The 25,000-nt window shown below is 45.7% G+C and overlaps 1 protein-coding gene across 4 annotated transcripts in view; it reads left to right on the top strand.

The window, feature by feature from the left end:
• Positions 1-25,000, top strand: part of LOC143028604 (uncharacterized) — a 76,201-nt gene that overhangs the window by 43,347 nt on the left and 7,854 nt on the right. For all 4 annotated transcript variants that reach the window (XM_076190946.1, XM_076190949.1, XM_076190948.1 and 1 more), the window contains 3 exons: positions 7,863-8,001; positions 8,650-8,737; positions 22,710-22,867. In XM_076190946.1, the coding sequence (XP_076047061.1) occupies positions 7,863-8,001; positions 8,650-8,737; positions 22,710-22,867 (385 nt within the window). The remainder of the gene's footprint in view (positions 1-7,862; positions 8,002-8,649; positions 8,738-22,709; positions 22,868-25,000) is intronic.

The following is a 25,000-nucleotide window of genomic DNA, read 5'->3' as shown; positions in this document are numbered from 1 at the left end:
TGGCACCTGGGAGGTGTCCCAGACAGGTGCCATGGAGATAGGGTGCCATCCAGAAGATAAGGAAGAGTGCCACAGTATACGGAAGGTCTTGAGGCTTCTCCAGTGCCAATCAGAGTGCCACAAAGTCGAACGAAATAGATGCCACTTTGTAAAGAAGGTGTGAATTGTGATGATTATCAAGACCTAGCTTGGCTCGATCTCGGTTCTGCTGAGTTGGCAGGCCGAGACGCAAACAACGATACCAATAAGCGGTTTGTTTCTCTGCGTATAACATGATATTCTGAAATCGTGTTCTTCTGATGTTCTGGGAATATGTTCTTTATCATAACAATGACATGGGATAAAAGGCTGGGAGTGGGCGTGCAAGGGAGTTAGGACGCATTTTTTCGTGTCATAAGAGTTCCTCTGGGAGTGTGGGAGTCAACACTCCCACGCTGATCAAATACGGAGATCCATTAGCATTCTCTCTCTCTTGAAAAGAGAGAAAGAGAATCGTCCATATGACGGACACTGGATGACTTGGAGAATTCCCGTGTTTGAACAGCTGCTTAGAGTTGTATGTTTACAACTTGGATTCGGTAGTTTCCTGTGTTTGTAATCCCAGCAAGACACACACACACACACACACACACACACACACACACACACACACACACACACACACACACACACACACACACACACACACACACACACACATATATATATATGTTAATATATATATACATATATATATATATATATATATATATATATATATATATATACATATATATATATATATACTTGTGTATATATATATATATATACCTATGTATATACATATATATGTTAATGTATATATATATATATATATATATATATATATATATATATATATATATATATATATATATATATATACATATATATATGTATATTCATTATTATTATTCTCATCCAAATAATATTAAACGTACAGTATTTGCCTCAATGTATTTAAGAGCTTTTCGTATTTGTAGTCCTGAATTTATTGATGAAGAAATCAGAAATGTTTTTAACATTGGGCTAGAATTAAAATACCCTAAGCAATTCCTTGATATTGCTTACAATTTTGCAAGGAAATCATTTTTAACTCCTCAGCCTAAATCACCTTTCAATTATCATAATGTTTTAATTTTACCATTTCAAGAAAATTTGTTAAGTATCACAGAATTATTAAAAAGATTTAACGTAAAGGTAGTTTTTAAACATGATAGTACAGTAAAACATAAACTCATCAACAATAGTATTGAAATTAAAAAAGGATGCATTTATAAAATTCCTTGCAAAATGTGTAATCAATTTTACATAGGTCAAACTGCCAAACCCTTAAACATTAGAATTGAACAACACAAGAAAAATGTTAGGGATGGCAATCATTCTAGTGGTATATTCAAGCATATTGAATTAAATAATCATCCAGTTGATTGGGGGTAATGCCCAGGCAATCTATTATACCAACAACATAATAGCAAGAAATTTAATAGAGTGCAGTTTGATTCATACCACCAGTAATCAAAATACCAACCTACATAAAGGCTTGTACAAACTTGATAATTTCATTTGTCAAGAAATTAGTAAGATAATATCAGGTAAAAATGTGACCCAACGAATTGACCTAATGTCGCCCTATATCATTAGTAGAAACAGTGACCCTGGCGACTGTGACCTGATGTCGCCCCACCATCCTAAGATAATTGACAATGACCTTCCGCTCTCCAGGGGGTAATTGGTCGCTACGCTTATTCAAACTGTCCTTGTTCCTTTGTATCATGTATATATTTTCTATGTATTCCTATCACTATGATAAACACACATTACACATATTACATGGCAAACACACATTACATGGTAAATTAAAAGCCAGTCCCAAAATCGGCAAGGGCCGCTGGACAAAAAAAAAAAAAAAAAAAAAAAAAAAAAAAAATATATATATATATATATATATATATATATATATCACTATGTACTTGTTGCACTGAAGATGTAATATACGAAAGCGCTCTGCTTCGTTAGTTTCTTTTTCCAAGTGGTCTACTTTGCATAAGTGAACACACGTACCCGTGTTCTTATTAGCATATATATATATATATATATATATATATATATATATATATATATATATATGTGTGTGTGTGTGTGTGTGTGTGTGTGTGTGTGTGTGTGTGTGTGTGTGTGTGTGTGTACGTGTACCGTGACACTCCACTCTTTCCATTATGACTACTTATTCTCAACCTTTCTTCATTGTCCATGCATTGTTCCATTGTGGCAGGTGTTCTTTTTGTCCTATTTGTCTAACTAGAGAGAGGGAGAGATGCCCACACCCACCCACCCATCCACCCACACCCAAACAGAAAGAGAGAGAGAGATAGTGAGTGAGAGATTATTATTTCGCAATATTTATGTGACTCCAAGCTTTGGGGAAATGACTTATTGTCGGCGGGATTTCAAAAGATTGTCGTTGATCTGGTTCGCGTCCCCAGATGACCTCGTTAACCGAACAAAATCGCCTGATGTCGACCACAACGAAGTCCCCCAAGCGCCCAGTCGAAAAGCTGATGGGGGAACTTGGATATTGTGGTCACTGGTGCCAGCTTTTCCATGGGCCGCGAGGTAGACTACTGGATACCATGACAGTCTTATGATCAGGTGGACGCGAGTTCGATTCCCGGGAGCCGCGGCGTGCTTATTGTGGTGGTTCCCGACAGCTCTGGCCAGGTGGGGAGGCGACCCAAGCATCACCCTAAAAAAAAAAAAAAAAAAAAAAAAAAAAAAAAACACCAGGGATTTTTCACTTACCACTTCGTGGGAGTGGAATCGTGAGTGTTGTGAACACCTCTGCAGGCCTGGTTCCCTTCAGCTGAATAGGATCACTTGGTGTTTGGTGGATCCTCAATCCGAGAGTCTGACCGAGAAATTTTTTCGATCCACTTGTGGACGAGGGACTCTCCGAAGCTGAAGAGAACCGTCTGGTACCGAGAAGAACGAGGTACACGAATGGGGGAAAAGAGCAATGAACCTGAAGAGTTCTCTCTCTCTCTCTCTCTCTTCTTTCGACCGAGGGTGTGTCTTTCTGGTGACCGCACGAACTGGCGAAGAAGTGAATTGGCCAAATAACGAAAGAACGACGACTACGATGAAATTTCGATCACGAATTTAAAACAACATTGGACCCTTTGGCGTGTATGCGCTATTGTACCTCACCTTACTGTCGCCAGGTAATTTTATTCAGCTGAAGAAACTCCCCGTCGACGTCATCGAGTTCGATGCATTTCCTTCTGGGTGCCGCCAGGCGATGATATTCAGCCGAGGGAAACATTCCGATCGTCTCGGATCAGTTACCGTAAAAGAAGAGCCGAGACGTCTGTCCAATGCGGTAATGGCCAACTGGACGAAATTCGTGGTCCGCGATGAAAATAGCCCGTTTTTCTTGGGCCCGCGCGGACTTGGTAATGGTAAATGACGCAATATTGTCCTCATTTATAAATAGCCCGTTTTTCCTGGGCTCTTGCGGACTCGGTAATGGTACTGGTAATGGCAGATGGCGATGGTAAGGGTCAATGGTTCGCGGCGTTATCCTATCGTTTCCTTCGGCCTTGGGATCTTGAAGAGAAAAGTAAAATATAACAAACGTCTTCGACGATGAGCGGTTCCTTCTAGTCTTTCGACGACTACGCAAGCGTGGAGGGGCACTAACCCTCCAGCCTCGCCCCGGCGAAGTCCCCTTGCCTTGGCTTCGCCGGGTCTAAGAGGTTCGACAGACACGTGTTTAAAGTGATGTGTGAACGGGGTATTTGGGGTTTAACCAACGTGTTCGACAACCAAATACCCTGTTCAGACGTTCACACATCACTTTAAACACGTGTCTGTCGAACCGCGTTCGACGAACCGTTAGACCGCTCTGCCAGGGACGGGGGATGCCTACCTTACATACTCATGCATACATACATACATACATACATACATACTTACATATACCAAAGGCTTTTTCCTCCTTACAGGTGAGGTAGCCAAAAAGAAAAAGGCATAAAAACCATCTCCACCCATCCCAAATACGCTCCACTCCCCTCCACCCTCCCTCTTATGTTGGCACCTCCTGGATGACGGGTCATCTCTGCATCTTGTCCACAGCCCTGGGTCAGAGGCAGCGTCACAAGACACATCGCATCCACAGCAAAGCCGCTTCATTAAATCGGCGACCCCCCTCTCCGTCCCCTCATGCAGAAAAGGAGAAGACGGGGAGAAAACCCTTCGGACTGCGTCAAAATTTTCTCACACATACTACCTCACCCCCCATCCCCCCACCCATTCCACCTCATGCATCACAACTTCATCCATATACAACCATTCTCCATTCACCCCTGTCTTCTGTCCTCTCCCGTCCTTCCTCAACAGACATTCTCCTCTTCCCCAAAGCCACTTTTACCCCATCCATCCATCTCATCCTAGGTCGCCCCCTCATGTTCACTACCTCCACATCTGCCTTCCATACCTCTTTTACTAGTCTTTCTTCACTCATTCTTTCCATGTGTCCACACCATCCCAATACTCTTTCATCAACCCTATCTCCCAACTCCCTTTCCACCCCTGTTCTCATCACCTCCTCATTTCTCACTCTATCCAGCCTAGTAACTCCCATCATACTTCTCAGACACCTCATCTCAAACACATTCAAACTCCTTCTCTCTTCCTCTCTTATGTTCCATGTTTCTGCCCCATACAGTGCTGTTGGCACAATCACTCCTTCATATAGTCTCCTCTTAGCATCCATTCCCAAATGTCTATTCCTCATTACACTTTTTAATCCACCAAGGCATTTACTCGCTTCTCTCAATCTACATTCTACCTCCACCTTCATTCCACCTTTTCCTGCCACATTTGCACCCAAGTATCTAAAACTATCCACTTCCTCCAGTCTTTCACCCATGCCCACTTCCAGTGTGCTGCCACTTTCATCCCATGTACAGTACATCTCATCACCTTACTTTTACCCACATTTATCTTCAACTTTCTTCTATCACACACTCTCCCAAACTCTGTCACCAACTTCCTTACATACTCAATAGGCATATTATCCCCTTCCTGTCGCGTCCTCGCGCGTGGTTCGCCGTCTCCAGAGGTCTTCGTTGCCGGATCACCGTCGCAAAAGGTCTCGAAGGAAGGGGTGCCCGGTCTTCTCGGTCGAAGTAGTTTCTGCCGTGCACGGTCGTCCCGAGGTCCGAGCGCACAGGCCTACTCGGGTCGACCTCAGGCGGCGACGACGCAGATGAGGAGAATGCAACAGCCACGATGCAGACACGCACACACGTAACATATGTACGACATATATACGTATACATACGCACACACCCACACGCGTAACATATGTACATGTATATACGCATACAAACACATACACACGCATACACACATACACACACACACACACACAACACACACACACACACACACACACACACACACACACACACACACACACACACACACACACACACACACACACACACACACACACACACACACACACACACACACACATACATACACACGGCTCGACGGCGCATTGGTAGAGTTTGCAATCGCTAATCCAGCGGCCCGAATTCGAATCTCGTCCAGGGCTAAAATTATTTCAGTATCGCTGCGCTGCAAGTCGGTACTCCAACTCTCGTGGGCAAGGAGTTGTGTGTGTGTGTGTGTGTGTGTGTGTGTGTGTGTGTGTGTGTGTGTGTGTGTGTGTGTGTGTGTGTGTGTGTGTGTGTGCGATCATTATCCATAGATCGGTCATATACGAGCTCTGAGCTCTCATCCAGAAGGGCAATAGCTGACGATCAGGACTCCAACACGTGATCCAAAACAATGGTGAATGACACACACACACACACACACACACACACACACACACACACACACACACACACACACACACACACACACACACACACACACACACACACACACACACAGCTCCTTGTTCATCAGAGCTGGAGTGGCGGTTCGCAGTGCAGCGATGCTGAAATTTTCAGCCCTGGACGGGAATTGAACTCGGACCGTGTGTATGTGTGTGTGTATTTACCTAGTTTACCTAGTTGTATCTTACAGGAAGGGGAGCTACGCTCGTGGTGTCCCGTCTCTGTATCTCGTCATATCTAATTTGCTCTTAAATTCGTGTATTGTTTTTGCACACACTATTGTTTCGTCTAGTATGTTCCATACCTCTACCATTCTGAAGTGATAGCTGTTCTTTTTAAGTTCTCTTGTATAACTGTCCTTTTTGAGCTTCCTTCCATGTCCTCTTGTGTTTCTCTTATCCTAATTTATTAAGTTTTCTCCCATAATTCTGTAGACGGTAAACAAGTCACCTCTTTCTCTCCTTTGTTCCAGAGTCGGCGATTCTAGTTTTGGCAATCTGTCTTCTTGTGACAGTTTTGATAGTGTTGGGGCCATCTTCGTAGTTGTTCTCTGGATTCTATCAATTTTCCTTGTATTCTTTTAAGTACTGAGTGGCCATAGTGTCGCTGTGTACTCCAATTTTTGCCTTATCAGTGTGACTAGTATTTTCTTTACCATTTCTTCATTCAAGTAAGTAAAAGCCACTTTTATTGATCTTAGCAAGTTATAGGTTTCACCGACAATTTTGTTTATTTGTTTGTCAGGGGACATATCCTTTGTGATGATTACTCCCAGGTCTTTTTCAGATCCTACTTTACTTCCTTTGGACCAATTTTATATTGTCCTGATATCCTTTTTTCCAAATTCCATTATGCTACATTTCTTAATAATGAAGTCTACTCTCCATTTCTGACTCCATTCCCACCCTGTTCATATCTTCTTTTGACAGTTTTGCGTCATCTGCAAAGAAGCTCGTGTAACATTCCACACCCTCGTCCATATCATTCACATAAAAAGCAAACATTATTGGAGCCAATACTGATCCCTGTGATACTCCACGAATCACCTCTTCTGACCACTACCCTCATTTTTCTTCCGTGCAAAAAGTCCTCCATCCATTTCAGTAGTTTACCTTGTATCGCCTCCTATGATTTCTAGTTTTCTTAATATTTTTTTTGTGGGAATTTGTCGAAAGTGTGTGTTTGTGTTTTGTGTATGTGTATGTATTTATGTGTGTGTGTGATTCACCATGGTCTTGGATCATGTGTTGAACTCGTGATCGACAACTACTTCCCTTCCGAAAAAGAGCTCAGAGCTCATATATGACCGATCAATGGGTAATGTGTGTGTGTGTGTGTGTGTGTGTGTGTGTGTGTGTGTGTGTGTGTGTGTGTGTGTGTGTGTGTGTGTGTGTGTGTGCATAAAAGTTTGATGAGTTGGGAAAGGAGAAAGGTAAGGAAAAAAGAGAAGAAACAAGAAGAGGAAAAAGAGAGGAAGTGGTGGTGGAAGAAGAAAAGGAGGAAGAGAGGAGGGTTACCAGATTTAGCAAAATTATGCTAAATTTAGCATATTTTCACATACAGTTGTGCTCTTTTGATAAAAGAAAATATAAGAGAAACTGAACGTATTAAGAGGAAGAACAGTTAGCATGGTTTTTGCCAGTCTAGCATAATTCCTGTCGCTGACTAGCACATTCCCGCTCTTGAAATCTGGTCACCCTGGTTAACATGAGAACATAATAATGAAGGAGACTGCAAGAGACCCTAAGGCTTACACTAAGCAGTTCCAAATCCATAACTACCTATCCACTCCATCCATAAACCTTCTCTTAATAAAAACCAATAGTTTCAGCCCTCACGAAATGGTTAACATTCGTTGACCACTCACCGAGTAAACCACTTCTTGCCTATTTGCTTCCCTAAATCTCATTTCCCGCTGCGTCTTTGTTTCAGGATTGGGCGTGGGGGCGGCGTCCCCCTGGCCGTGTCCCTGGCCTGGGCGGGGGTCATGGCCCTCGTGGCGCCCATCTGCATCACCTCCGGTCCCCCGTGGGCTCTGATCGCCCTCAGGTTCCTGACAGGTCTGGGCCAGGTAAGAGCTGGAGGGGGGGGGAGACGGGGCGGGGGGTTGGGGTTAGGGTTAAGGGTAGGGAGTTCGGGATGGTCTTGGTGGTTAAGGAGTGGGTTGAGAGTGGGTTTGAGGGGCTTGGGAGTGGGTGTCGGGGTTTGGGGAGTTGGGAGTGGTTTTTGTGGGTTGGGGTGGGTTTGAGGGGTTGGAGGTTGTATTTTTGGAATTAGGGGTGGGTTTGGTGGTTAATGAGTCGGTTGGGGGTTAGGACTGGGTTTGGGGATTTATGGGTGGGTTTGGTAGTTAAAGAGTGGGTTGGGGGTTGGGAGTGGGTTTAAGGGGCTGGGGTGGGTGTTAGGGTTTGGGGAATTGGGAGTGGGGTGTGGGGGTTGGAGTGGGTTTAGGGTGTTGGGATGAGGTTTGGGGAGTTGGGATGAGGTGTGGGGATTTGGATGTTGGGCTTGGGTAGTTGGGACTGGGTTTGGGGAGTTAAGATTGGGTTTGGTTTTAGGTTATTTTTGTGTTGGGGTGAGGTCCATGCCATGTTACGCTGTGACTAAAGTCAACCCTCCTTTTCCCCTCCCCTTATTGGCTCTCATATATTGTGACGTCATGAATATATGACGTCATCGATACATACTGACGTCATCGACGGGGTTGTTCGTTCCTCAGGGCCTGGCGTACCCGGCTGTGTACGAGATATTGGAGGAGGCGCTGCCCCTAACCAGCCGACCTCTCGGTGCCTTCATCGTCTTCTTAGGTAAGATCGAGAGCCGATTCGAATTTTGGTTTCTGATGTTTTTTTTTTTTTCCATCATTTATTTATCCATTTATTTATTCATTCATTTATTCATTACTTTATTTATGAACTCATTTATTAATTCATTGATTTATTCATTAAATTTTTCATTTATTTTTTCATTTATCTTTTCATTTATTTTTTTCATTTATCTTTTCATTTATTTTTTCATTTATTTTTTCATTTATTTTTTTATTTGTTTATTTATTTATTTATTCATTTATTTATTTTTTTTATTTTTTATTTTTTGTTGTTGGGCAAGAACCTGACTAACTGGCAAGGATTTCACGAGATCAACACATCCACGTTAACTGATAAATTATTGTAAAGGGATTGTGAAGACCATTGTTATCGTGGGCCGTTGTAGGCTGTGTTGTGTGAGTGTTGTGTGTGAGAGTGTTGTGTGTGTGAGTGTTGTGTGTGTGAGTGTTGTGTGAGTGAGTGTTGTGTGAGTGAGTGTTGTGTGAGTGAGTGTAGTGTGAGTGAGTGTAGTGTGAGTGAGTGTAGTGTGAGTGAGTGAGTGAGTGTAGTGTGAGTGAGTGAGTGAGTGTAGTGTGAGTGAGTGTAGTGTGAGTGAGTGAGTGAGTGTAGTGTGAGTGAGTGAGTGAGTGTAGTGTGAGTGAGTGTAGTGTGAGTGAGTCTAGTGTGAGTGAGTGAGTGTAGTGTGAGTGAGTGCGTGAGTGTAGTGTGAGTGAGTGTAGTGTGAGTGAGTGAGTGAGTGTAGTGTGAGTGATTGAGTGAGTGTAGTGTGAGTGAGTGAGTGAGTGTAGTGTGAGTGAGTAAGTGAGTGTAGTGTGAGTGAGTGTAGTGTGAGTGAGTGAGTGAGTAAGTGTAGTGTGAGTGAGTGTAGTGTGAGTGAGAGAGTGAGTGTAGTGTGAGTGAGTGAGTGAGTGTAGTGTGAGTGAGTGTAGTGTGAGTGAGTGTAGTGTGAGTGAGTGTAGTGTGAGTGAGTGTAGTGTGAGTGAGTGAGCGTAGTGTGAGTGTAGTGTGAGTGAGTGAGTGTAGTGTGAGTGAGTGAGTGTAGTGTGAGTGAGTGTAGTGTGAGTGAGTGAGTGAGTGTAGTGTGAGTGAGTGAGTGAGTGTAGTGAGTGTAGTGTGAGTGAGTGAGTGAGTGTAGTGTGAGTGAGTGTAGTGTGAGTGAGTGAGTGAGTGTAGTGTGAGTGAGTGTAGTGTGAGTGAGTGTAGTGTGAGTGAGTGAGTGTAGTGTGAGTGAGTGTAGTGTGAGTGAGTGTAGTGTAAGTGAGTGAGTGAGTGTAGTGTGAGTGAGTGTAGTGTGAGTGAGTGTAGTGTGAGTGAGTGAGTGTAGTGTGAGTGAGTGAGTGTAGTGTGAGTGAGTGTAGTGTGAGTGAGTGAGTGAGTGAGTGTAGTGTGAGTGAGTGAGTGTAGTGTGAGTGAGTGAGTGTAGTGTGAGTGAGTGAGTGAGTGTAGTGTGAGTGAGTGAGTGTAGTATGAGTGAGTGTAGTGTGAGTGAGTGTAGTGTGAGTGAGTGAGTGAGTGTAGTGTGAGTGAGTGAGTGTAGTGTGAGTGAGTGAGGAGGTGAGCAGGTGAGGAGGTGAGGAGGTGAAGAGGTGAGCAGTGTGCGAGTGAGGAGGTGAGCAGTGTGCGAGTGAGGAGGTGAGCAGTGTGCGAGTGAGGAGGTGAGGAGTTTGCGAGTGAGGAGGTGAGGAGTTTGCGAGTGAGGAGGTGAGGAGTGTGCGAGTGAGGAGGTGAGGAGTGTGCGAGTGAGGAGTGTGCGAGTGAGGAGGTGAGGAGTGTGCGAGTGAGGAGGTGAGAAGTGTGCGAGTGAGGAGGTGAGGAGTGTGCGAGTGAGAAGGTGAGGAGTGTGCGAGTGAGGAGGTGAGGAGTGTGCGAGTGAGGAGGTGAGGAGTGTGCGAGTGAGGAGGTGAGCAGTGTGCGAGTGAGGAGGTGAGGAGTGTGCGAGTGAGGAGGTGAGCAGTGTGCGAGTGAGGAGGTGAGCAGTGTGCGAGTGAGGAGGTGAGGAGTGTGCGAGTGAGGAGGTGAGGAGTGTGCGAGTGAGGAGGTGAGGAGTGTGCGAGTGAGGTGGTGAGGAGTGTGCGAGTGAGGAGGTGAGGAGTGTGCGAGTGAGGTGGTGAGGAGTGTGCGAGTGAGGAGGTGAGGAGTGTGCGAGTGAGGAGGTGAGGAGTGTGCGAGTGAGGAGGTGAGGAGTGTGCGAGTGAGGAGGTGAGGAGTGTGCGAGTGAGGAGGTGAGGAGTGTGCGAGTGAGGAGGTGAGCGGTAGTGTGCGAGTGAGGAGGTGAGCGGCAGTGTGCGAGTGAGGAGGTGAGCGGCAGTGTGCGAGTGAGGAGGTGAGCGGCAGTGTGCGAGTGAGGAGGTGAGCGGCAGTGTGCGAGTGAGGAGGTGAGCGGCAGTGTGCGAGTGAGGAGGTGAGCGGCAGTGTGCGAGTGAGGAGGTGAGCGGCAGTGTGCGAGTGAGGAGGTGAGCGGCAGTGTGCGAGTGAGGAGGTGAGCGGTAGTGTGCGAGTGAGGAGGTGAGCGGTAGTGTGCGAGTGAGGAGGTGAGCGGTAGTGTGCGAGTGAGGTGAGGAGTGTGCGAGTGAGGAGGTGAGGAGTGTGCGAGTGAGGAGGTGAGGAGTGTGCGAGTGAGGAGGTGAGGAGTGTGCGAGTGAGGAGGTGAGGAGTGTGCGAGTGAGGAGGTGAGGAGTGTGCGAGTGAGGAGGTGAGGAGTGTGCGAGTGAGGAGGTGAGGAGTGTGCGAGTGAGGAGGTGAGCAGTGTGCGAGTGAGGAGGTGAGCAGTGTGCGAGTGAGGAGGTGAGCAGTGTGCGAGTGAGGAGGTGAGGAGTGTGCGAGTGAGGAGGTGAGGAGTGTGCGAGTGAGGAGGTGAGGAGTGTGCGAGTGAGGAGGTGAGGAGTGTGCGAGTGAGGAGGTGAGCAGTGTGCGAGTGAGGAGGTGAGCAGTGTGCGAGTGAGGAGGTGAGCAGTGTGCGAGTGAGGAGGTGAGGAGTGTGCGAGTGAGGAGGTGAGGAGTGTGCGAGTGAGGAGGTGAGGAGTGTGCGAGTGAGGAGGTGAGCAGTGTGCGAGTGAGGAGGTGAGCAGTGTGCGAGTGAGGAGGTGAGCAGTGTGCGAGTGAGGTGAGGAGTGTGCGAGTGAGGAGGTGAGGAGTGTGCGAGTGAGGAGGTAAGCAGTGTGCGAGTGAGGAGGTGAGGAGTGTGCGAGTGAGGAGGTGAGCAGTGTGCGAGTGAGGAGGTGAGCAGTGTGCGAGTGAGGAGGTGAGCAGTGTGCGAGTGAGGAGGTGAGCAGTGTGCGAGTGAGGAGGTGAGCAGTGTGCGAGTGAGGAGGTGAGCAGTGTGCGAGTGAGGAGGTGAGCAGTGTGCGAGTGAGGAGGTGAGCAGTGTGCGAGTGAGGAGGTGAGGAGTGTGCGAGTGAGGTGAGGAGTGTGCGAGTGAGGAGGTGAGGAGTGTGCGAGTGAGGAGGTGAGGAGTGTGCGAGTGAGGAGGTGAGGAGTGTGCGAGTGAGGAGGTGAGGAGTGTGCGAGTGAGGTGAGGAGTGTGCGAGTGAGGTGAGCAGTGTGCGAGTGAGGTGAGTGTGCGAGTGAGGAGGTGAGCAGTGTGCGAGTGAGGAGGTGAGGAGTGTGCGAGTGAGGAGGTGAGCGGTAGTGTGCGAGTGAGGAGGTGAGCGGTAGTGTGCGAGTGAGGAGGTGAGCGGCAGTGTGCGAGTGAGGAGGTGAGCGGCAGTGTGCGAGTGAGGAGGTGAGCGGCAGTGTGCGAGTGAGGAGGTGAGCGGCAGTGTGCGAGTGAGGAGGTGAGCGGTAGTGTGCGAGTGAGGAGGTGAGCGGTAGTGTGCGAGTGAGGAGGTGAGCGGCAGTGTGCGAGTGAGGAGGTGAGCGGTAGTGTGCGAGTGAGGAGGTGAGCGGTAGTGTGCGAGTGAGGAGGTGAGCGTTAGTGTGCGAGTGAGGAGGTGAGCGGTAGTGTGCGAGTGAGGAGGTGAGCGGTAGTGTGCGAGTGAGGAGGTGAGCGGTAGTGTGCGAGTGAGGAGGTGAGCGGTAGTTTGCGAGTGAGGAGGTGAGCGGTAGTGTGCGAGTGAGGAGGTGAGCGGTAGTGTGCGAGTGAGGAGGTGAGCGGTAGTGTGCGAGTGAGGAGGTGAGCGGTAGTGTGCGAGTGAGGAGGTGAGCGGTAGTGTGCGAGTGAGGAGGTGAGCGGTAGTGTGCGAGTGAGGAGGTGAGCGGTAGTGTGCGAGTGAGGAGGTGAGCGGTAGTGTGCGAGTGAGGAGGTGAGCGGTAGTGTGCGAGTGAGGAGGTGAGCGGTAGTGTGCGAGTGAGGAGGTGAGCGGGAGTGTGCGAGTGAGGAGGTGAGCGGGAGTGTGCGAGTGAGGAGGTGAGCGGTAGTGTGCGAGTGAGGAGGTGAGCGGGAGTGTGCGAGTGAGGAGGTGAGCGGGAGTGTGCGAGTGAGGAGGTGAGCGGGAGTGTGCGAGTGAGGAGGTGAGCGGCAGTGTGCGAGTGAGGAGGTGAGCGGCAGTGTGCGAAGGAGGAGGTGAGCGGCAGTGTGCGAGTGAGGAGGTGAGCGGCAGTGTGCGAAGGAGGAGGTGAGCGGCAGTGTGCGAAGGAGGAGGTGAGCGGCAGTGTGCGAGTGAGGAGGTGAGCGGCAGTGTGCGAAGGAGGAGGTGAGCGGCAGTGTGCGAAGGAGGAGGTGAGCGGCAGTGTGCGAGTGAGGAGGTGAGCGGCAGTGTGCGAGTGAGGAGGTGAGCGGCAGTGTGCGAGTGAGGAGGTGAGCGGCAGTGTGCGAAGGAGGAGGTGAGCGGCAGTGTGCGAGTGAGGAGGTGAGCGGCAGTGTGCGAGTGAGGAGGTGAGCGGCAGTGTGCGAAGGAGGAGGTGAGCGGCAGTGTGCGAAGGAGGAGGTGAGCGGCAGTGTGCGAAGGAGGAGGTGAGCGGCAGTGTGCGAAGGAGGAGGTGAGCGGCAGTGTGCGAAGGAGGAGGTGAGCGGCAGTGTGCGAAGGAGGAGGTGAGCGGCAGTGTGCGAAGGAGGAGGTGAGCGGCAGTGTGCGAAGGAGGAGGTGAGCGGCAGTGTGTGAAGGAGGAGGTGAACGGCAGTGTGTCTCTCTCTCTCTGTCTCGTCTTTAATGGCATAAAAATTGTAAACTAGCTTCACAAAGGATTAAAAATAGTTGACGCTACAAACATCAACTTTTTACCAGACTTGGTACCACAAAGCTTTGGACCTCGGGATGATATATATATATATATATATATGTATATATATATATATATATATATATATATATATATATGTAAATATATATGTATATATGAAAATATATATATATACATTGTTACGCCTCCCATTAATGCCCAATCTTAATTGGAGAAACAATTCTACCTCCAATCATCGACGAACCATATTGAGCCTAAATGGCAGGGTAACAACGTACTGCACATCAAATATGAATCTGTGCAATACCTTCAAGCACGTATGTCAATAGGTTTAGGTGACCGGTGGATAACTCAAAGGGGCAAGGTTAAGGCAAAACTATGGTGTTCTAACATAAATTATTTACATATTCACTTAGCACTACACACACACTTATTTTATGCCTACCCGGACCACTTGTTACCACTAGGGTCCACCTAACACACTTAACCTAGAGATTTTATAGAGGAGCGGGAAGTGTCCGCTCTGTACGGGTTCAGAAATTAGAGAGAAAGAATACGAATGCGGATTCACTCGTGACTGCGGTCACCATGAGGGGGCCGCAGTTGCTAACTCACAAGCCGTTATTATTTATTTCATTACAGGCAGGGTGAGTGGAATAACATAATACACATACAGATATTATCAACATAATAAGGTACAATATACAATATAAACAATATCCTAACTAACTAAAATAAAAGGATAACAAAGGAATAATACACACGGAACATAGAATATTATATTTCATACGATCGGTAATTCAGAAAGACGAAAAAATTAGGGCGTGGCTACAACTACCCGAAACAGGTGGTAACATGAAAAGTACATCTATTACAAAGGAACACATACTTGCGATCACGCAACACCCCTCCCCCAAAAGAATACGCTTACAAGGGTTTGTAAGCAAAGAATCACTTTAACCAAGGTCAATCACACTAACATTTTAAGTTTGCACATGGGTAGTTCGGGATAGGGCATCAGCCAGCACATTATTTTTTCCACTTATGTGCGCGATCTGTAAATTGAATGGCTGTAAGGCCAATGCCCACCGTAGAAGGCGTTGATTAGTGTTTTTCATTCGTTCCACAAATGTCAGGGGATTATGGTCTGTAAACACTTGCACAGGGTGAACTGTGCTTCCTACGTATACTCTAAACGCTTCCAGAGCCATAATCAAAGCTAACGCCTCCTTTTCGATGGTGGCATAGTTCCTCTGCGCCTTTAGGAACTTCTTTGAGAAGTAACACACAGGATGTAACACACGATCCTCCTCACCCTCTTGTAGAAGCACGGCACCGGCACCAACTTCGCTGGCGTCGACGTGGATGGTGAACGGCCTCTGGAGATCAGGGGCACGTAGGACAGGAGCATTTGCCAGCAGAGCCTTCACGCTCTCGAAGGAGTCCTGGCAAGCCTGGGTCCACTTGAAGGTCGTCTTAGTACTCAGGAGGTCGGTGAGAGGAGCCACCACGGAGGAGAAGTTGGGACAGAAGCGACGATAGTAGCCCACCATTCCCAACAGTCTCATCACTCCCTTTTTGTCGCTTGGGGCAGGATACTGCAGAATGGCTGTAATCTTGGTTGCAATCGGTTGGACCTCCCCTTTCCCGACGACATGCCCCAGGAATGTGATGCGGGCATGGCCGAACTCACTCTTGGCGAGGTTCACTGTCAAACTGTGTGCTGCCAGAACAGCAAAGAGGGCTCTTAGGCGGTCCACGTGTTCTCCCCAGGAGTCGCTGAAGACGACGAGGTCATCCAGGTAGCAGCGGACACCCACCAGCCCCGCCGTTACGATGTTCATAAGGCGTTGGAAGGTTGCAGGTGCATTCCGCAAGCCAAAGGGGAGGACGGTAAACTGATACAGCCCCTCGGGAGTGATGAACGCGGAGATGGCCCTCGACCGCTCTGACAGGCGGACTTGGTAATAGCCCTGTAGTAGGTCCAGTTTCGTCACCCACTGTGCTCGACCAACCTCGTCAATAACGTCATCAATGCGTGGCAAGGGGTAGCTATCCGGCTCAGTGACTGCGTTGAGCTTTCTGTAGTCGACACACAGTCGCATAGAGCCATCGGGCTTCGGCACCAAGACCACGGGTGAGGCCCAAGGACTGCTACTGGGCTCCACGATACCAACCTCCTGAAGGCGTTGCACCTCCTCACGGACGTACTCCTTCTTGAATGCGTTCAGGCGGTAAGGACGTTGGCGGATGGGCCGAGCTCCGTTGGTTTCGATGTCGTGCTCTACAGCTGAACAGGGGTGAGGATGGTCACTAAATATAACACTATAGTCTGTCAAAAGAGAAGAAATATCACTCGCTTGGTCATTAGAGAGATGGCCTAACTTTGTACTGGGATCATAGAGTATTGTGGAATTGTCCACTTTAGCATACAAGCCACTCTGGAGTTCAGGGAAGTTGTCTTTCTGATCATTATCACATGTAGGCACTACAACACAAGCGGACAAGGAAGGTTCAACATTTTCCTCCCTTTCCTTACTCTTTCTCACTCTGTAGGGTTTCAGTAGATTGACATGCACCAGACGTTTTTTCTTACGCCTGCCTGGCGTATATACAACGTAATTGGCGTCCCCTACCCTGTCTACAATTTGGAAAGGTCCATCATACCTTGCCTGGAATGGGTGTGTCTGCACGGGCAAGAACGCTAACACCTTATCACCTACCCTAAATTCCCTATGCTCTACCTTATGTTTTTTGTCAAATTGTTGCTTCATTTTTATCTGAGCAGATTTTAAATGGGCATTAGCCAGCCTCACAGCAGCTTTTAATTTTTCTCTAAACTCAACTACATATGATACCAAGGGTGTGACACTATTTTCTAGCAGCCAACTTTCTTTGAGGGCTTTGAGAGGTCCTCGCACCTCGTGGCCATAAATTAGCTGAAATGGGGAGAATCCTAAGGATTCTTGAACAGAGTCCCTAACCGTGAATAGGAGGTCAACTCCCTCGTCCCAATCCTTCCCAAACTCCAAGCAATAAGTGCGCAACATGCGTTTGAATGTCTGATGGAATCGCTCCACCACCCCCTGGGATTGGGGATGATAGGCTGAAGACCTAGACTGCCGGACACCCAAACTCTGCATTACCTGATTAAACAATCGGGAAGTAAAATTGGATCCTTGGTCCGACTGCACTACTGTGGGAAGGCCTACTTGTGTAAAGAAGTGAATAAGGGCTCTCACCACATTCTTGGCTGTGATGCGGCGCAAGGGAATGGCTTCTGGATAACGGGTGGCACAGTCTATAATAGTAAAGAGAAACTGATTACCTCGGGGAGTCTTTGGCAGAGGACCAACGCAATCTATGACAATTCTGCCAAAGGGTTCCTCAATGACAGGGATAGGTTGTAGAGGGAACGGTTTAACGCTGGGGTGCGGTTTCCCTGCTACCTGACAACGGTGACATGTACTAATGTAGGAACTAATATCTCTCTTCATTTTAGGCCAATAGAAATGAGTTAGAATTTTTGCACTAGTCTTCCTAACTCCCAAATGTCCTCCTACCCCATCATGAGCAATACCCAGGATCTCCTTCCGTAATGGGCTTGGGGAAGGGTAATTTGCAGGGGAATCAGTAGGACGGAACTTTCGCATCAATATGTCTGAGCTAAGGTAATAGCAGTTAGATTCAGACTTGGCTTCCTCTTCACTAATAGCTCTACGGAAACAACTGGCTAGTTCAGGGTCCTCTTTTTGGAAACAAATGAGCCTACTCCTAGTGACTGGGGAGGAACCGAAACTATCCAGGGTGGTAACATTGTCTCCCTCAGTGTCGTTTTCGCTATCAAACCTATTATGAAGGTCACCGGGTGGAGGAGAAGTTTAAAAAAATTCACCTAGATTTAAATCAGCAAGGTCAGGCTGAGTAGGAACATCCTCTGTGTTCTCACTAGGTTGGGGGGTAATTACACCAACATGAGCATCCTCATTATGCTCGCTAATCTCTGCCTCCACCCTGCCTCTAATTGGGAAGTATTATTCTCGGCAGAGGGACACGAGGAGACTATGACATTAGGTAACGTCGTGCCCCCGGCGAGGTCATTTCCTATCAGAAGTGAAACTCCTTCTACAGGTAACTTGTCGACTACTACTACCTGGGCATAAACTGTCCTAATATCTGACCGCAAGTATACTTGGCATATAGGGATACGTGACCCGCCTGTTAAACCGTTCACAAGGACCCAATTCCCAGTATAACATACATTTATCAAAGCAGCCACATCTTTTGTAATTAATGATAGGGCTGAGCCTGTGTCTCTCAGAAGCTTGATAGATGTAGGTGGGCTATCTTGATCAAGGGCCACTGAACCAGAAGAACAGAATGGTTCAAATGTTGATAACATAGGTGAGGAAGGATTATCTGGGACAACTGATGGGCTAACAGCAGTGAGACAGGGCTCCAAAAAACTTTCCGATTGCTTGGCCACATTGATCGAGAGAGAGGGGGACCCTTGGAGAGGAGCCTTTCTTTGTTGTAGTTTGAAACATTCATCAACATGATGTCCTGGTCTTTTGCAATACTTGCAATAGCTCCTGCCTCCAGTGAGGGTAGATTCCCTGGTCTCACTATCAATGGGCTTACCCGAGGTAGATGAAGCAGATGACGAGTGAGCCGGCGGTCGAGGAGCCTGTGGAGGTCCGACTGGCTTGGAGTCCCTAGTGGGGGGGGGAGCTTTGGGGCAAGGTAGGGTGAGACCTGGAATGCATTCTAGGATTAGTTAAATGGTAATAGTCGGCCGCTGGGCCAGCCTCTGCCAAGGTACGAATACCTCGCTGATCCAAGTTGGCTCGCACATCTGGAGGGATATTATTTCTAATATCTTCCATCAATATTAACCCTTTGAGTTTCTCCAGGTCTACGTGAGCCTCCTCGCTCTCCACCCACCGGGTGAACAAGCGGAGCTTTCGTTGGAAGTACTCCACGTATGTCTCCTGGTTGGATTTCCTACATTTCCTGAATTGTTGCCGGTAGGCTTCAGGAACAAGTTGGTATGCTTGTAGAATATTATATTTAAGTACATAATAATCACTACTCTGACTCTCGGAAAGTGCAATAAATGTGTCGAGAGCTTTTCCCGAGAGGGCACCATACACCATCTGCGTCCACTGGCTGAATGGCCATTGGTACATGCGTGCTAACTTCTCGAAAATAGAAAAGAACTTGTCTGGTTCATCCTCGTTAAATTTCGGAATATTAGGTGTTTTTTCTATACCATGACTGAGACTTGAGTCTCTCTATTTCTAGTTCCAACTTCTTAAGTTCAACCTGTAAAGCTAGCACCCCCAACATCTTCCCGTGAGGCGAGGATGAGTTTATTTTCCTCTAAGTACTCAAGAATTGTCTTTCAAGGGGTTCTTATTTAAACCGGAGCACTCGCTTATTTGATAATGATGTGCTATCATCTCTAACTCTGGTTTGTTAAGCTTCCTTACCTCTTCGGCTGAAGGCGCCTTTACGAAGTTCTCCAAGTTGAACATGTTGAACTAAGATGTTGGAAGACAAGGAATAACAAAATGTTGCTTATTAGCTAGTTGGCAACCTATTGAATTAATGAAATACGTATAATAGGGATTAGCCACACGTATGGTAATGCAACTGTTAGCTGGTATCGCAAGAGCATGAAATAATGGTAACAATTCAATAGCTTACCACAAATCTCGGCGATGAACCACAACCGTATAGGCGTTCTAACAATATAAATGCACTAATGGCTACTATCCCGGTCGTAAGGCCCCCACTTGTTACGCCTCCCATTAATGCCCAATCTTAATTGGAGAAACAATTCTACCTCCAATCATCGACGAACAATATCCTAACTAACTAAAATAAAAGGATAACAAAGGAATAATACACACGGAACATAGAATATTATATTTCATACGATCGGTAATTCAGAAAGACGAAAAAATTAGGGCGTGGCTACAACTACCCGAAACAGGTGGTAACATGAAAAGTACATCTATTACAAAGGAACACATACTTGCGATCACGCAACAATATATATATACATATATACATATATATATATGTAAATATATATACATCTATATATATATATATATATATATATATATAAATATATATATATATATATATATATATATATATATATATATATATATATATATATATATATATATATTTATATATATTTATATGTGTGTGTGTGTGTGTGTGTGTGTGTGTGTGTGTGTGTGTGTGTGTGTGTGTGTGTGTGTGTGTGTGTGTGTGTGTGTGTGTGTGTGTGTATGTATGTATGTATGTATGTAGCAACTAATCGAGTTACAACCTAAATTTTACAAGACTCAATAATTTGTATATTCAAGACTCAAAAATATCATTCAATACCCAGAAGACGGAGGTAAATGTATAATTAAACGTAAAGCTCGTCAGATAAAGGTGAGGAGCATTAGTAGGTGATATATTACTTAAACTTCAGAAGAAGCATGGTTTACAAACATGGCTGACAATCCCAGAAGATCTTTAACTCGTTATAATAATTCACAAGACACGGGACCTAAAGCTACAGGAGGGAAGCAGACATCCACGGATGAGGAAACAGTGGAGCACGTTTGTGGTTCATGCAATAAAGGAGTAGATATAGATGACAGGGCCATGAGATGTGTGGTTTCACATCAAGTACATAGATATATCTGAATAGCTATATGAGCTGTTAGGCTACGGACGCACGAGAGGCTGTTTAGCCGCTCAACCGCTGCGGATGTTTAGCCGTTTTTATAGAACACAGTACTTTTAATGGAATTGCGCGCATTAGTTACTTAACCGCTAATGCGCGCAATTCCATTAAAAGTAGTGTGTTCTATAAAAACGGCTAAACAGCCGCAGCGGTTGAGCGGCTAAACAGCCTCTCGTGCGTTCCGTCCTTTAAAGGAGGAGGAGGACAATTGTGCATGGTATTGTAACAACTGTAAGCATAGAGACAGAAAACTAAGGTTACAGGTTATTGCTATTTAACGGGAACATGATGACATTAAGACTGCGATAGATAACCTGGCTATTCAGAACTCCAACAACACAAAAGAAATTGCACAGCTTCATAGTAGTGTTAGATATACCAACCAGAAGATGAATAACCTGCAAGCAACCATGGATGCACGTTTGACCGACATAGAGGCAGCTGTAAGTCAAATTAGTCAACACAGGATGACTCAACTTTGAATGCCTTCAAGACGGAATTGGAACAGAAACTGGATCCAGTCAACCAGAAGATCGTGAATTCACTCCTAGCTCTGGAAAAGAGGATTTCAAATATCACAACTGACAGTGATGGTGGCTCAGCTTTAACGTCAGGTATAGTCGACACTAGAGAATTGAGGCAGGGCCTATCAGAACTAGAACAAATTGTTCAGAGAAAGCTAAATTTGGTTATACTGAATTTCCCAGAAGAAGACCTTCAAACAGTAGTTCTAATGCTCAGGGAGGAATTCAAACTAATTACGAAGGTGACAAAGCCATCAAGGTTAGGTGACCCCATAGAAGGCAAGGCTAGATTACTGAAGATAGAGTCACTTGCTGAAAAGAAAATCTTGGCCAAAACCAAGGACTTGAGAGACAGTGAACACGGCATCTATAGCAAAGTATTCATTCGGCCCGATCTCACCAAAAACCAGCTAACAGAGTAAAAAAAACTTGGTTTCGTCACTCAAAACTATCAGGAATTTGCAACCAGACAAAGAATGGGTCATCAAGCGAGGAAAAATAGTCGGAATCAAGAAGCAACCAAACGATCAACAACATTACCACCAGTAATAATAAACCAAAACCTAATTACAACAGAACAGAGAACTTGAAAACTTACTATACTAATGTGGATAATTCAATAATGAGCAAGAATGATGTACTAGAATTAAACACTAATCATAACTATGACATAATAATGCAAACTGAAGTAAAACCGAAAATTGGTACCATACCACAACCCCAAACTATGTCTATTCCTGGGTATGATTTGTTTCCGAGTGACTTCACAACACCGAACACAAGAGGAGCCTGCATCTATGTGAAAAACAAATACCAAGCCAGACAAATAACACAAAAAATTGCTGAAAATGAAACATACAAGGACAGTGCGTGGGTAACGTGTAAGGGGCATTTTGGTGAAACACTTTTACTAGGTGTCATAGACAGATGTGGCACCCCTCCCCAACTTGGCCACCATGACTGATAATGTCCTACACGAGATTTTAACTTGGGCAGCTAACAGTAACTATACTCATAAAGAGTTGGCTGGAGATTTTAATCATCCAGTAATCACTTGGAACCCTTCCCCTATATTTTCAACAATTGTCAGCCCAGATATTTCCCACACCAGATTTATTGAGTGTACGAGAGGCACATATTTGCACCAAATCGCGAAAGAATTGTCTACTAGGAGTACAAATTTTCCTGCTGACTTCTCGGTGCATAGGGGCTGCAACCTGCACACTAACACCACTACAGCATCCAACCTTGGTATGTGGTCTTATTACCCGTCGGGGTACCTAATGGCCAATACTAAAGGTAATTACTAAAGGCAATTTACAAAGAGGGCAGTGGAGTTCGCGAGCACTACGTTGAGGATACTCATTTTCTCTTGTATGACGTCATGTCGCTTGGATTTTAGGTTTGGTCGGAGCATAACGACTGTATAAGTGTAAAATTCTTATCATCATTTTCATATATATTTATCATAGGAATCTTCTTTTTCTTTATTTTGTAATTTTTTTCCTCTGTTTATTGTCATCATCATCATCATTATCAATTAATTCCACAGGTGCTTACGTTGGTAGTGCTATGGGAACCGCTTTTGGGACCGTTGAAAACTGGTGCGTCGCTCCTTACCTCTTCGGGGCTCTGTCTGTCCTCCTGGCTTGGGAATTTTTCTACCGCCTGGGGACGTATAAGGGACAGAAAAAGGATCTTCTTCCCCAGGTATGTTTGTCCAAGAAGTGACCAAGAACTGGTTTACCAATAGAGTGCTCAACGAATGGGATAGACTTAGTAACCATGTCATGCATGAGCACTAAAACTGTCGGTTGTATTATGAGAAGGTTAGAAAGCTTTATGGATGGGAAGGATAGGTGGTCATGGACATGGGACTGCTTAGTGTAGGCCTTAAGGTCTCCTGCAGTCTCCTTTCTTTGGTTCTCTCGCACGCGAGAATGACGCTGTCAATTGCCCAAGGGGGACAGGACGACAGCGAGTTGTCTAGTCTTAATCGCTGGCAGTGACGAATAATGATGGTAGCTACTGTTGACTGGTACAGCAGTCTTAAGATAAGAGATAACAAAAGCTGTGACTATGGGGGGCCTTATCAAGACAGATGAACATGATAATATAACATGTAAACAAATGAGTGTGTATCTGTCTACATGTATACCTTACCTACATACATTACATATATATATATATATATATATATATATATATATATATATATATATATATGTGATAGACTAACAAAGCAAAGTGCTTTCGTGTATTTACATCTTCGGTGCGTCGTAATGTCCTCTGTACTGAAGAGGTAAATACACGAAAGCGCTCTTCTTCGTTAGTTTATCTGTCCTAGTATTACTCCTGCGTTTAAGGTCAAACGTTTTTAGTGTTTTTATTACTTATATACATATATATATATATATATACATATATATATATATATATGTGTATATATATATATATATGAATAATATATATATATAAATATATATATATATATATATATATATATATATATATATACATGCATGTACGTATGTTGTTAACCGGCATTTTGGTTTTCAACACGCACAAAAGACTGATATGAATATAGTAACAAAAGATTGGAAATAATAATAAAAATTAAATACAGAATATTTCGAGCAAGATTTTTTTAATTGATGGCGTAGAGAGGTCTTGGAAAAGCTGGGCTGTAGTGTGGAAGAGAAGTGTTTTTATTTTTTTATTTTTTATTTTTTGTCTTAGTTGAAACTTATTTAATTGAAAAATCCTTAAATACCGTCCTAGTGAATGTTTGTTTCTTTCTCTCTCTCTCTCTTTCTCTCTCTCTCTCTCTCTCTCTCTCTCTCTCTCTCTCTCTCTCTCTCTCTCTCTCTCTCTCTCTTCCGTCTCTCCCCCCTTCTCCCTCTCCCCTTTCTCTCTCTCTTTCTCTATCTTTATATCTGCCCCTATTTTTCACACACTCGTACACACTCACACACACATGTACGCACACACACAAACACGCATAGTAAATTCACTCCTACATATAGTCTGGGTGAGTTGACCAAAAAATCGACGAAGGAGGAGGAGGAGTGAGGAGATGGAGAAGGAGATGGAGGAGGAGGAGGAACCTTTTCAGCTGCCCAGGATGTAACACTTCACCCCATACCATACAACACATAATGGAAGACTGCATTATACACAATCATGCACGCAAACAACACAACATACACTCTATAAAGGATTTGTGGGAAAACCCAGTTTCGGCTGTGGCCTTCCTTGGGGAGACGGGACTGCTCGGACAGACAGTCTAGGGAACGACAACAACAACAACAACCTTTTCTCATGCAGAAGCCGCCAGCGATCTCAGAAACGAGACCTAAACTGTACACAGGCATCGTACCATACGGGGCTGATAAGTTACCGAACAGAGCCGATTAGATTCGACCATGACTGGGAGATTAGTAAACGATTAGAAGGGAGAATGTTACTGGCAGACAAGTTGCGACGGTGTGGGGGGGGGGAGTAGAGGGGTAAAGGGGGAAATGGGGAGATTGAGGGGAATAGATAGCGAAGGGAGGGGAACGGGGAGATTGGGGTGGAGAGGGGAAACGGGGAGATTCGGGGGAATAGAGGGGAAGGGGGAATATGGGGAGATTGCGGGAGGGGAGATTAGGGGGAAGAGAGGAGGAGGGGGAAAAACGGGAAGATGGGGCTAGAGGGGGGAACGGGGAGATGGAGGAGGGGGAAAGGGGGTGATTGGGTGTAAAGGTGTAGGGAGTAATAGTGTGAACGTGTCTGAGATACATGTAACCCAAAAGTAGAACTCCTTTGATCTGATGTTGCACTTGGTAGAATTTGTTCAAG

Source organism: Oratosquilla oratoria, chromosome 9, assembly GCF_046742065.1.
Source record: "Oratosquilla oratoria isolate Oo_2021 chromosome 9, ASM4674206v1, whole genome shotgun sequence".
Lineage (NCBI taxonomy): Eukaryota > Metazoa > Arthropoda > Malacostraca > Stomatopoda > Squillidae > Oratosquilla > Oratosquilla oratoria.
This window is presented reverse-complemented; position numbering and strand designations above follow the sequence as displayed.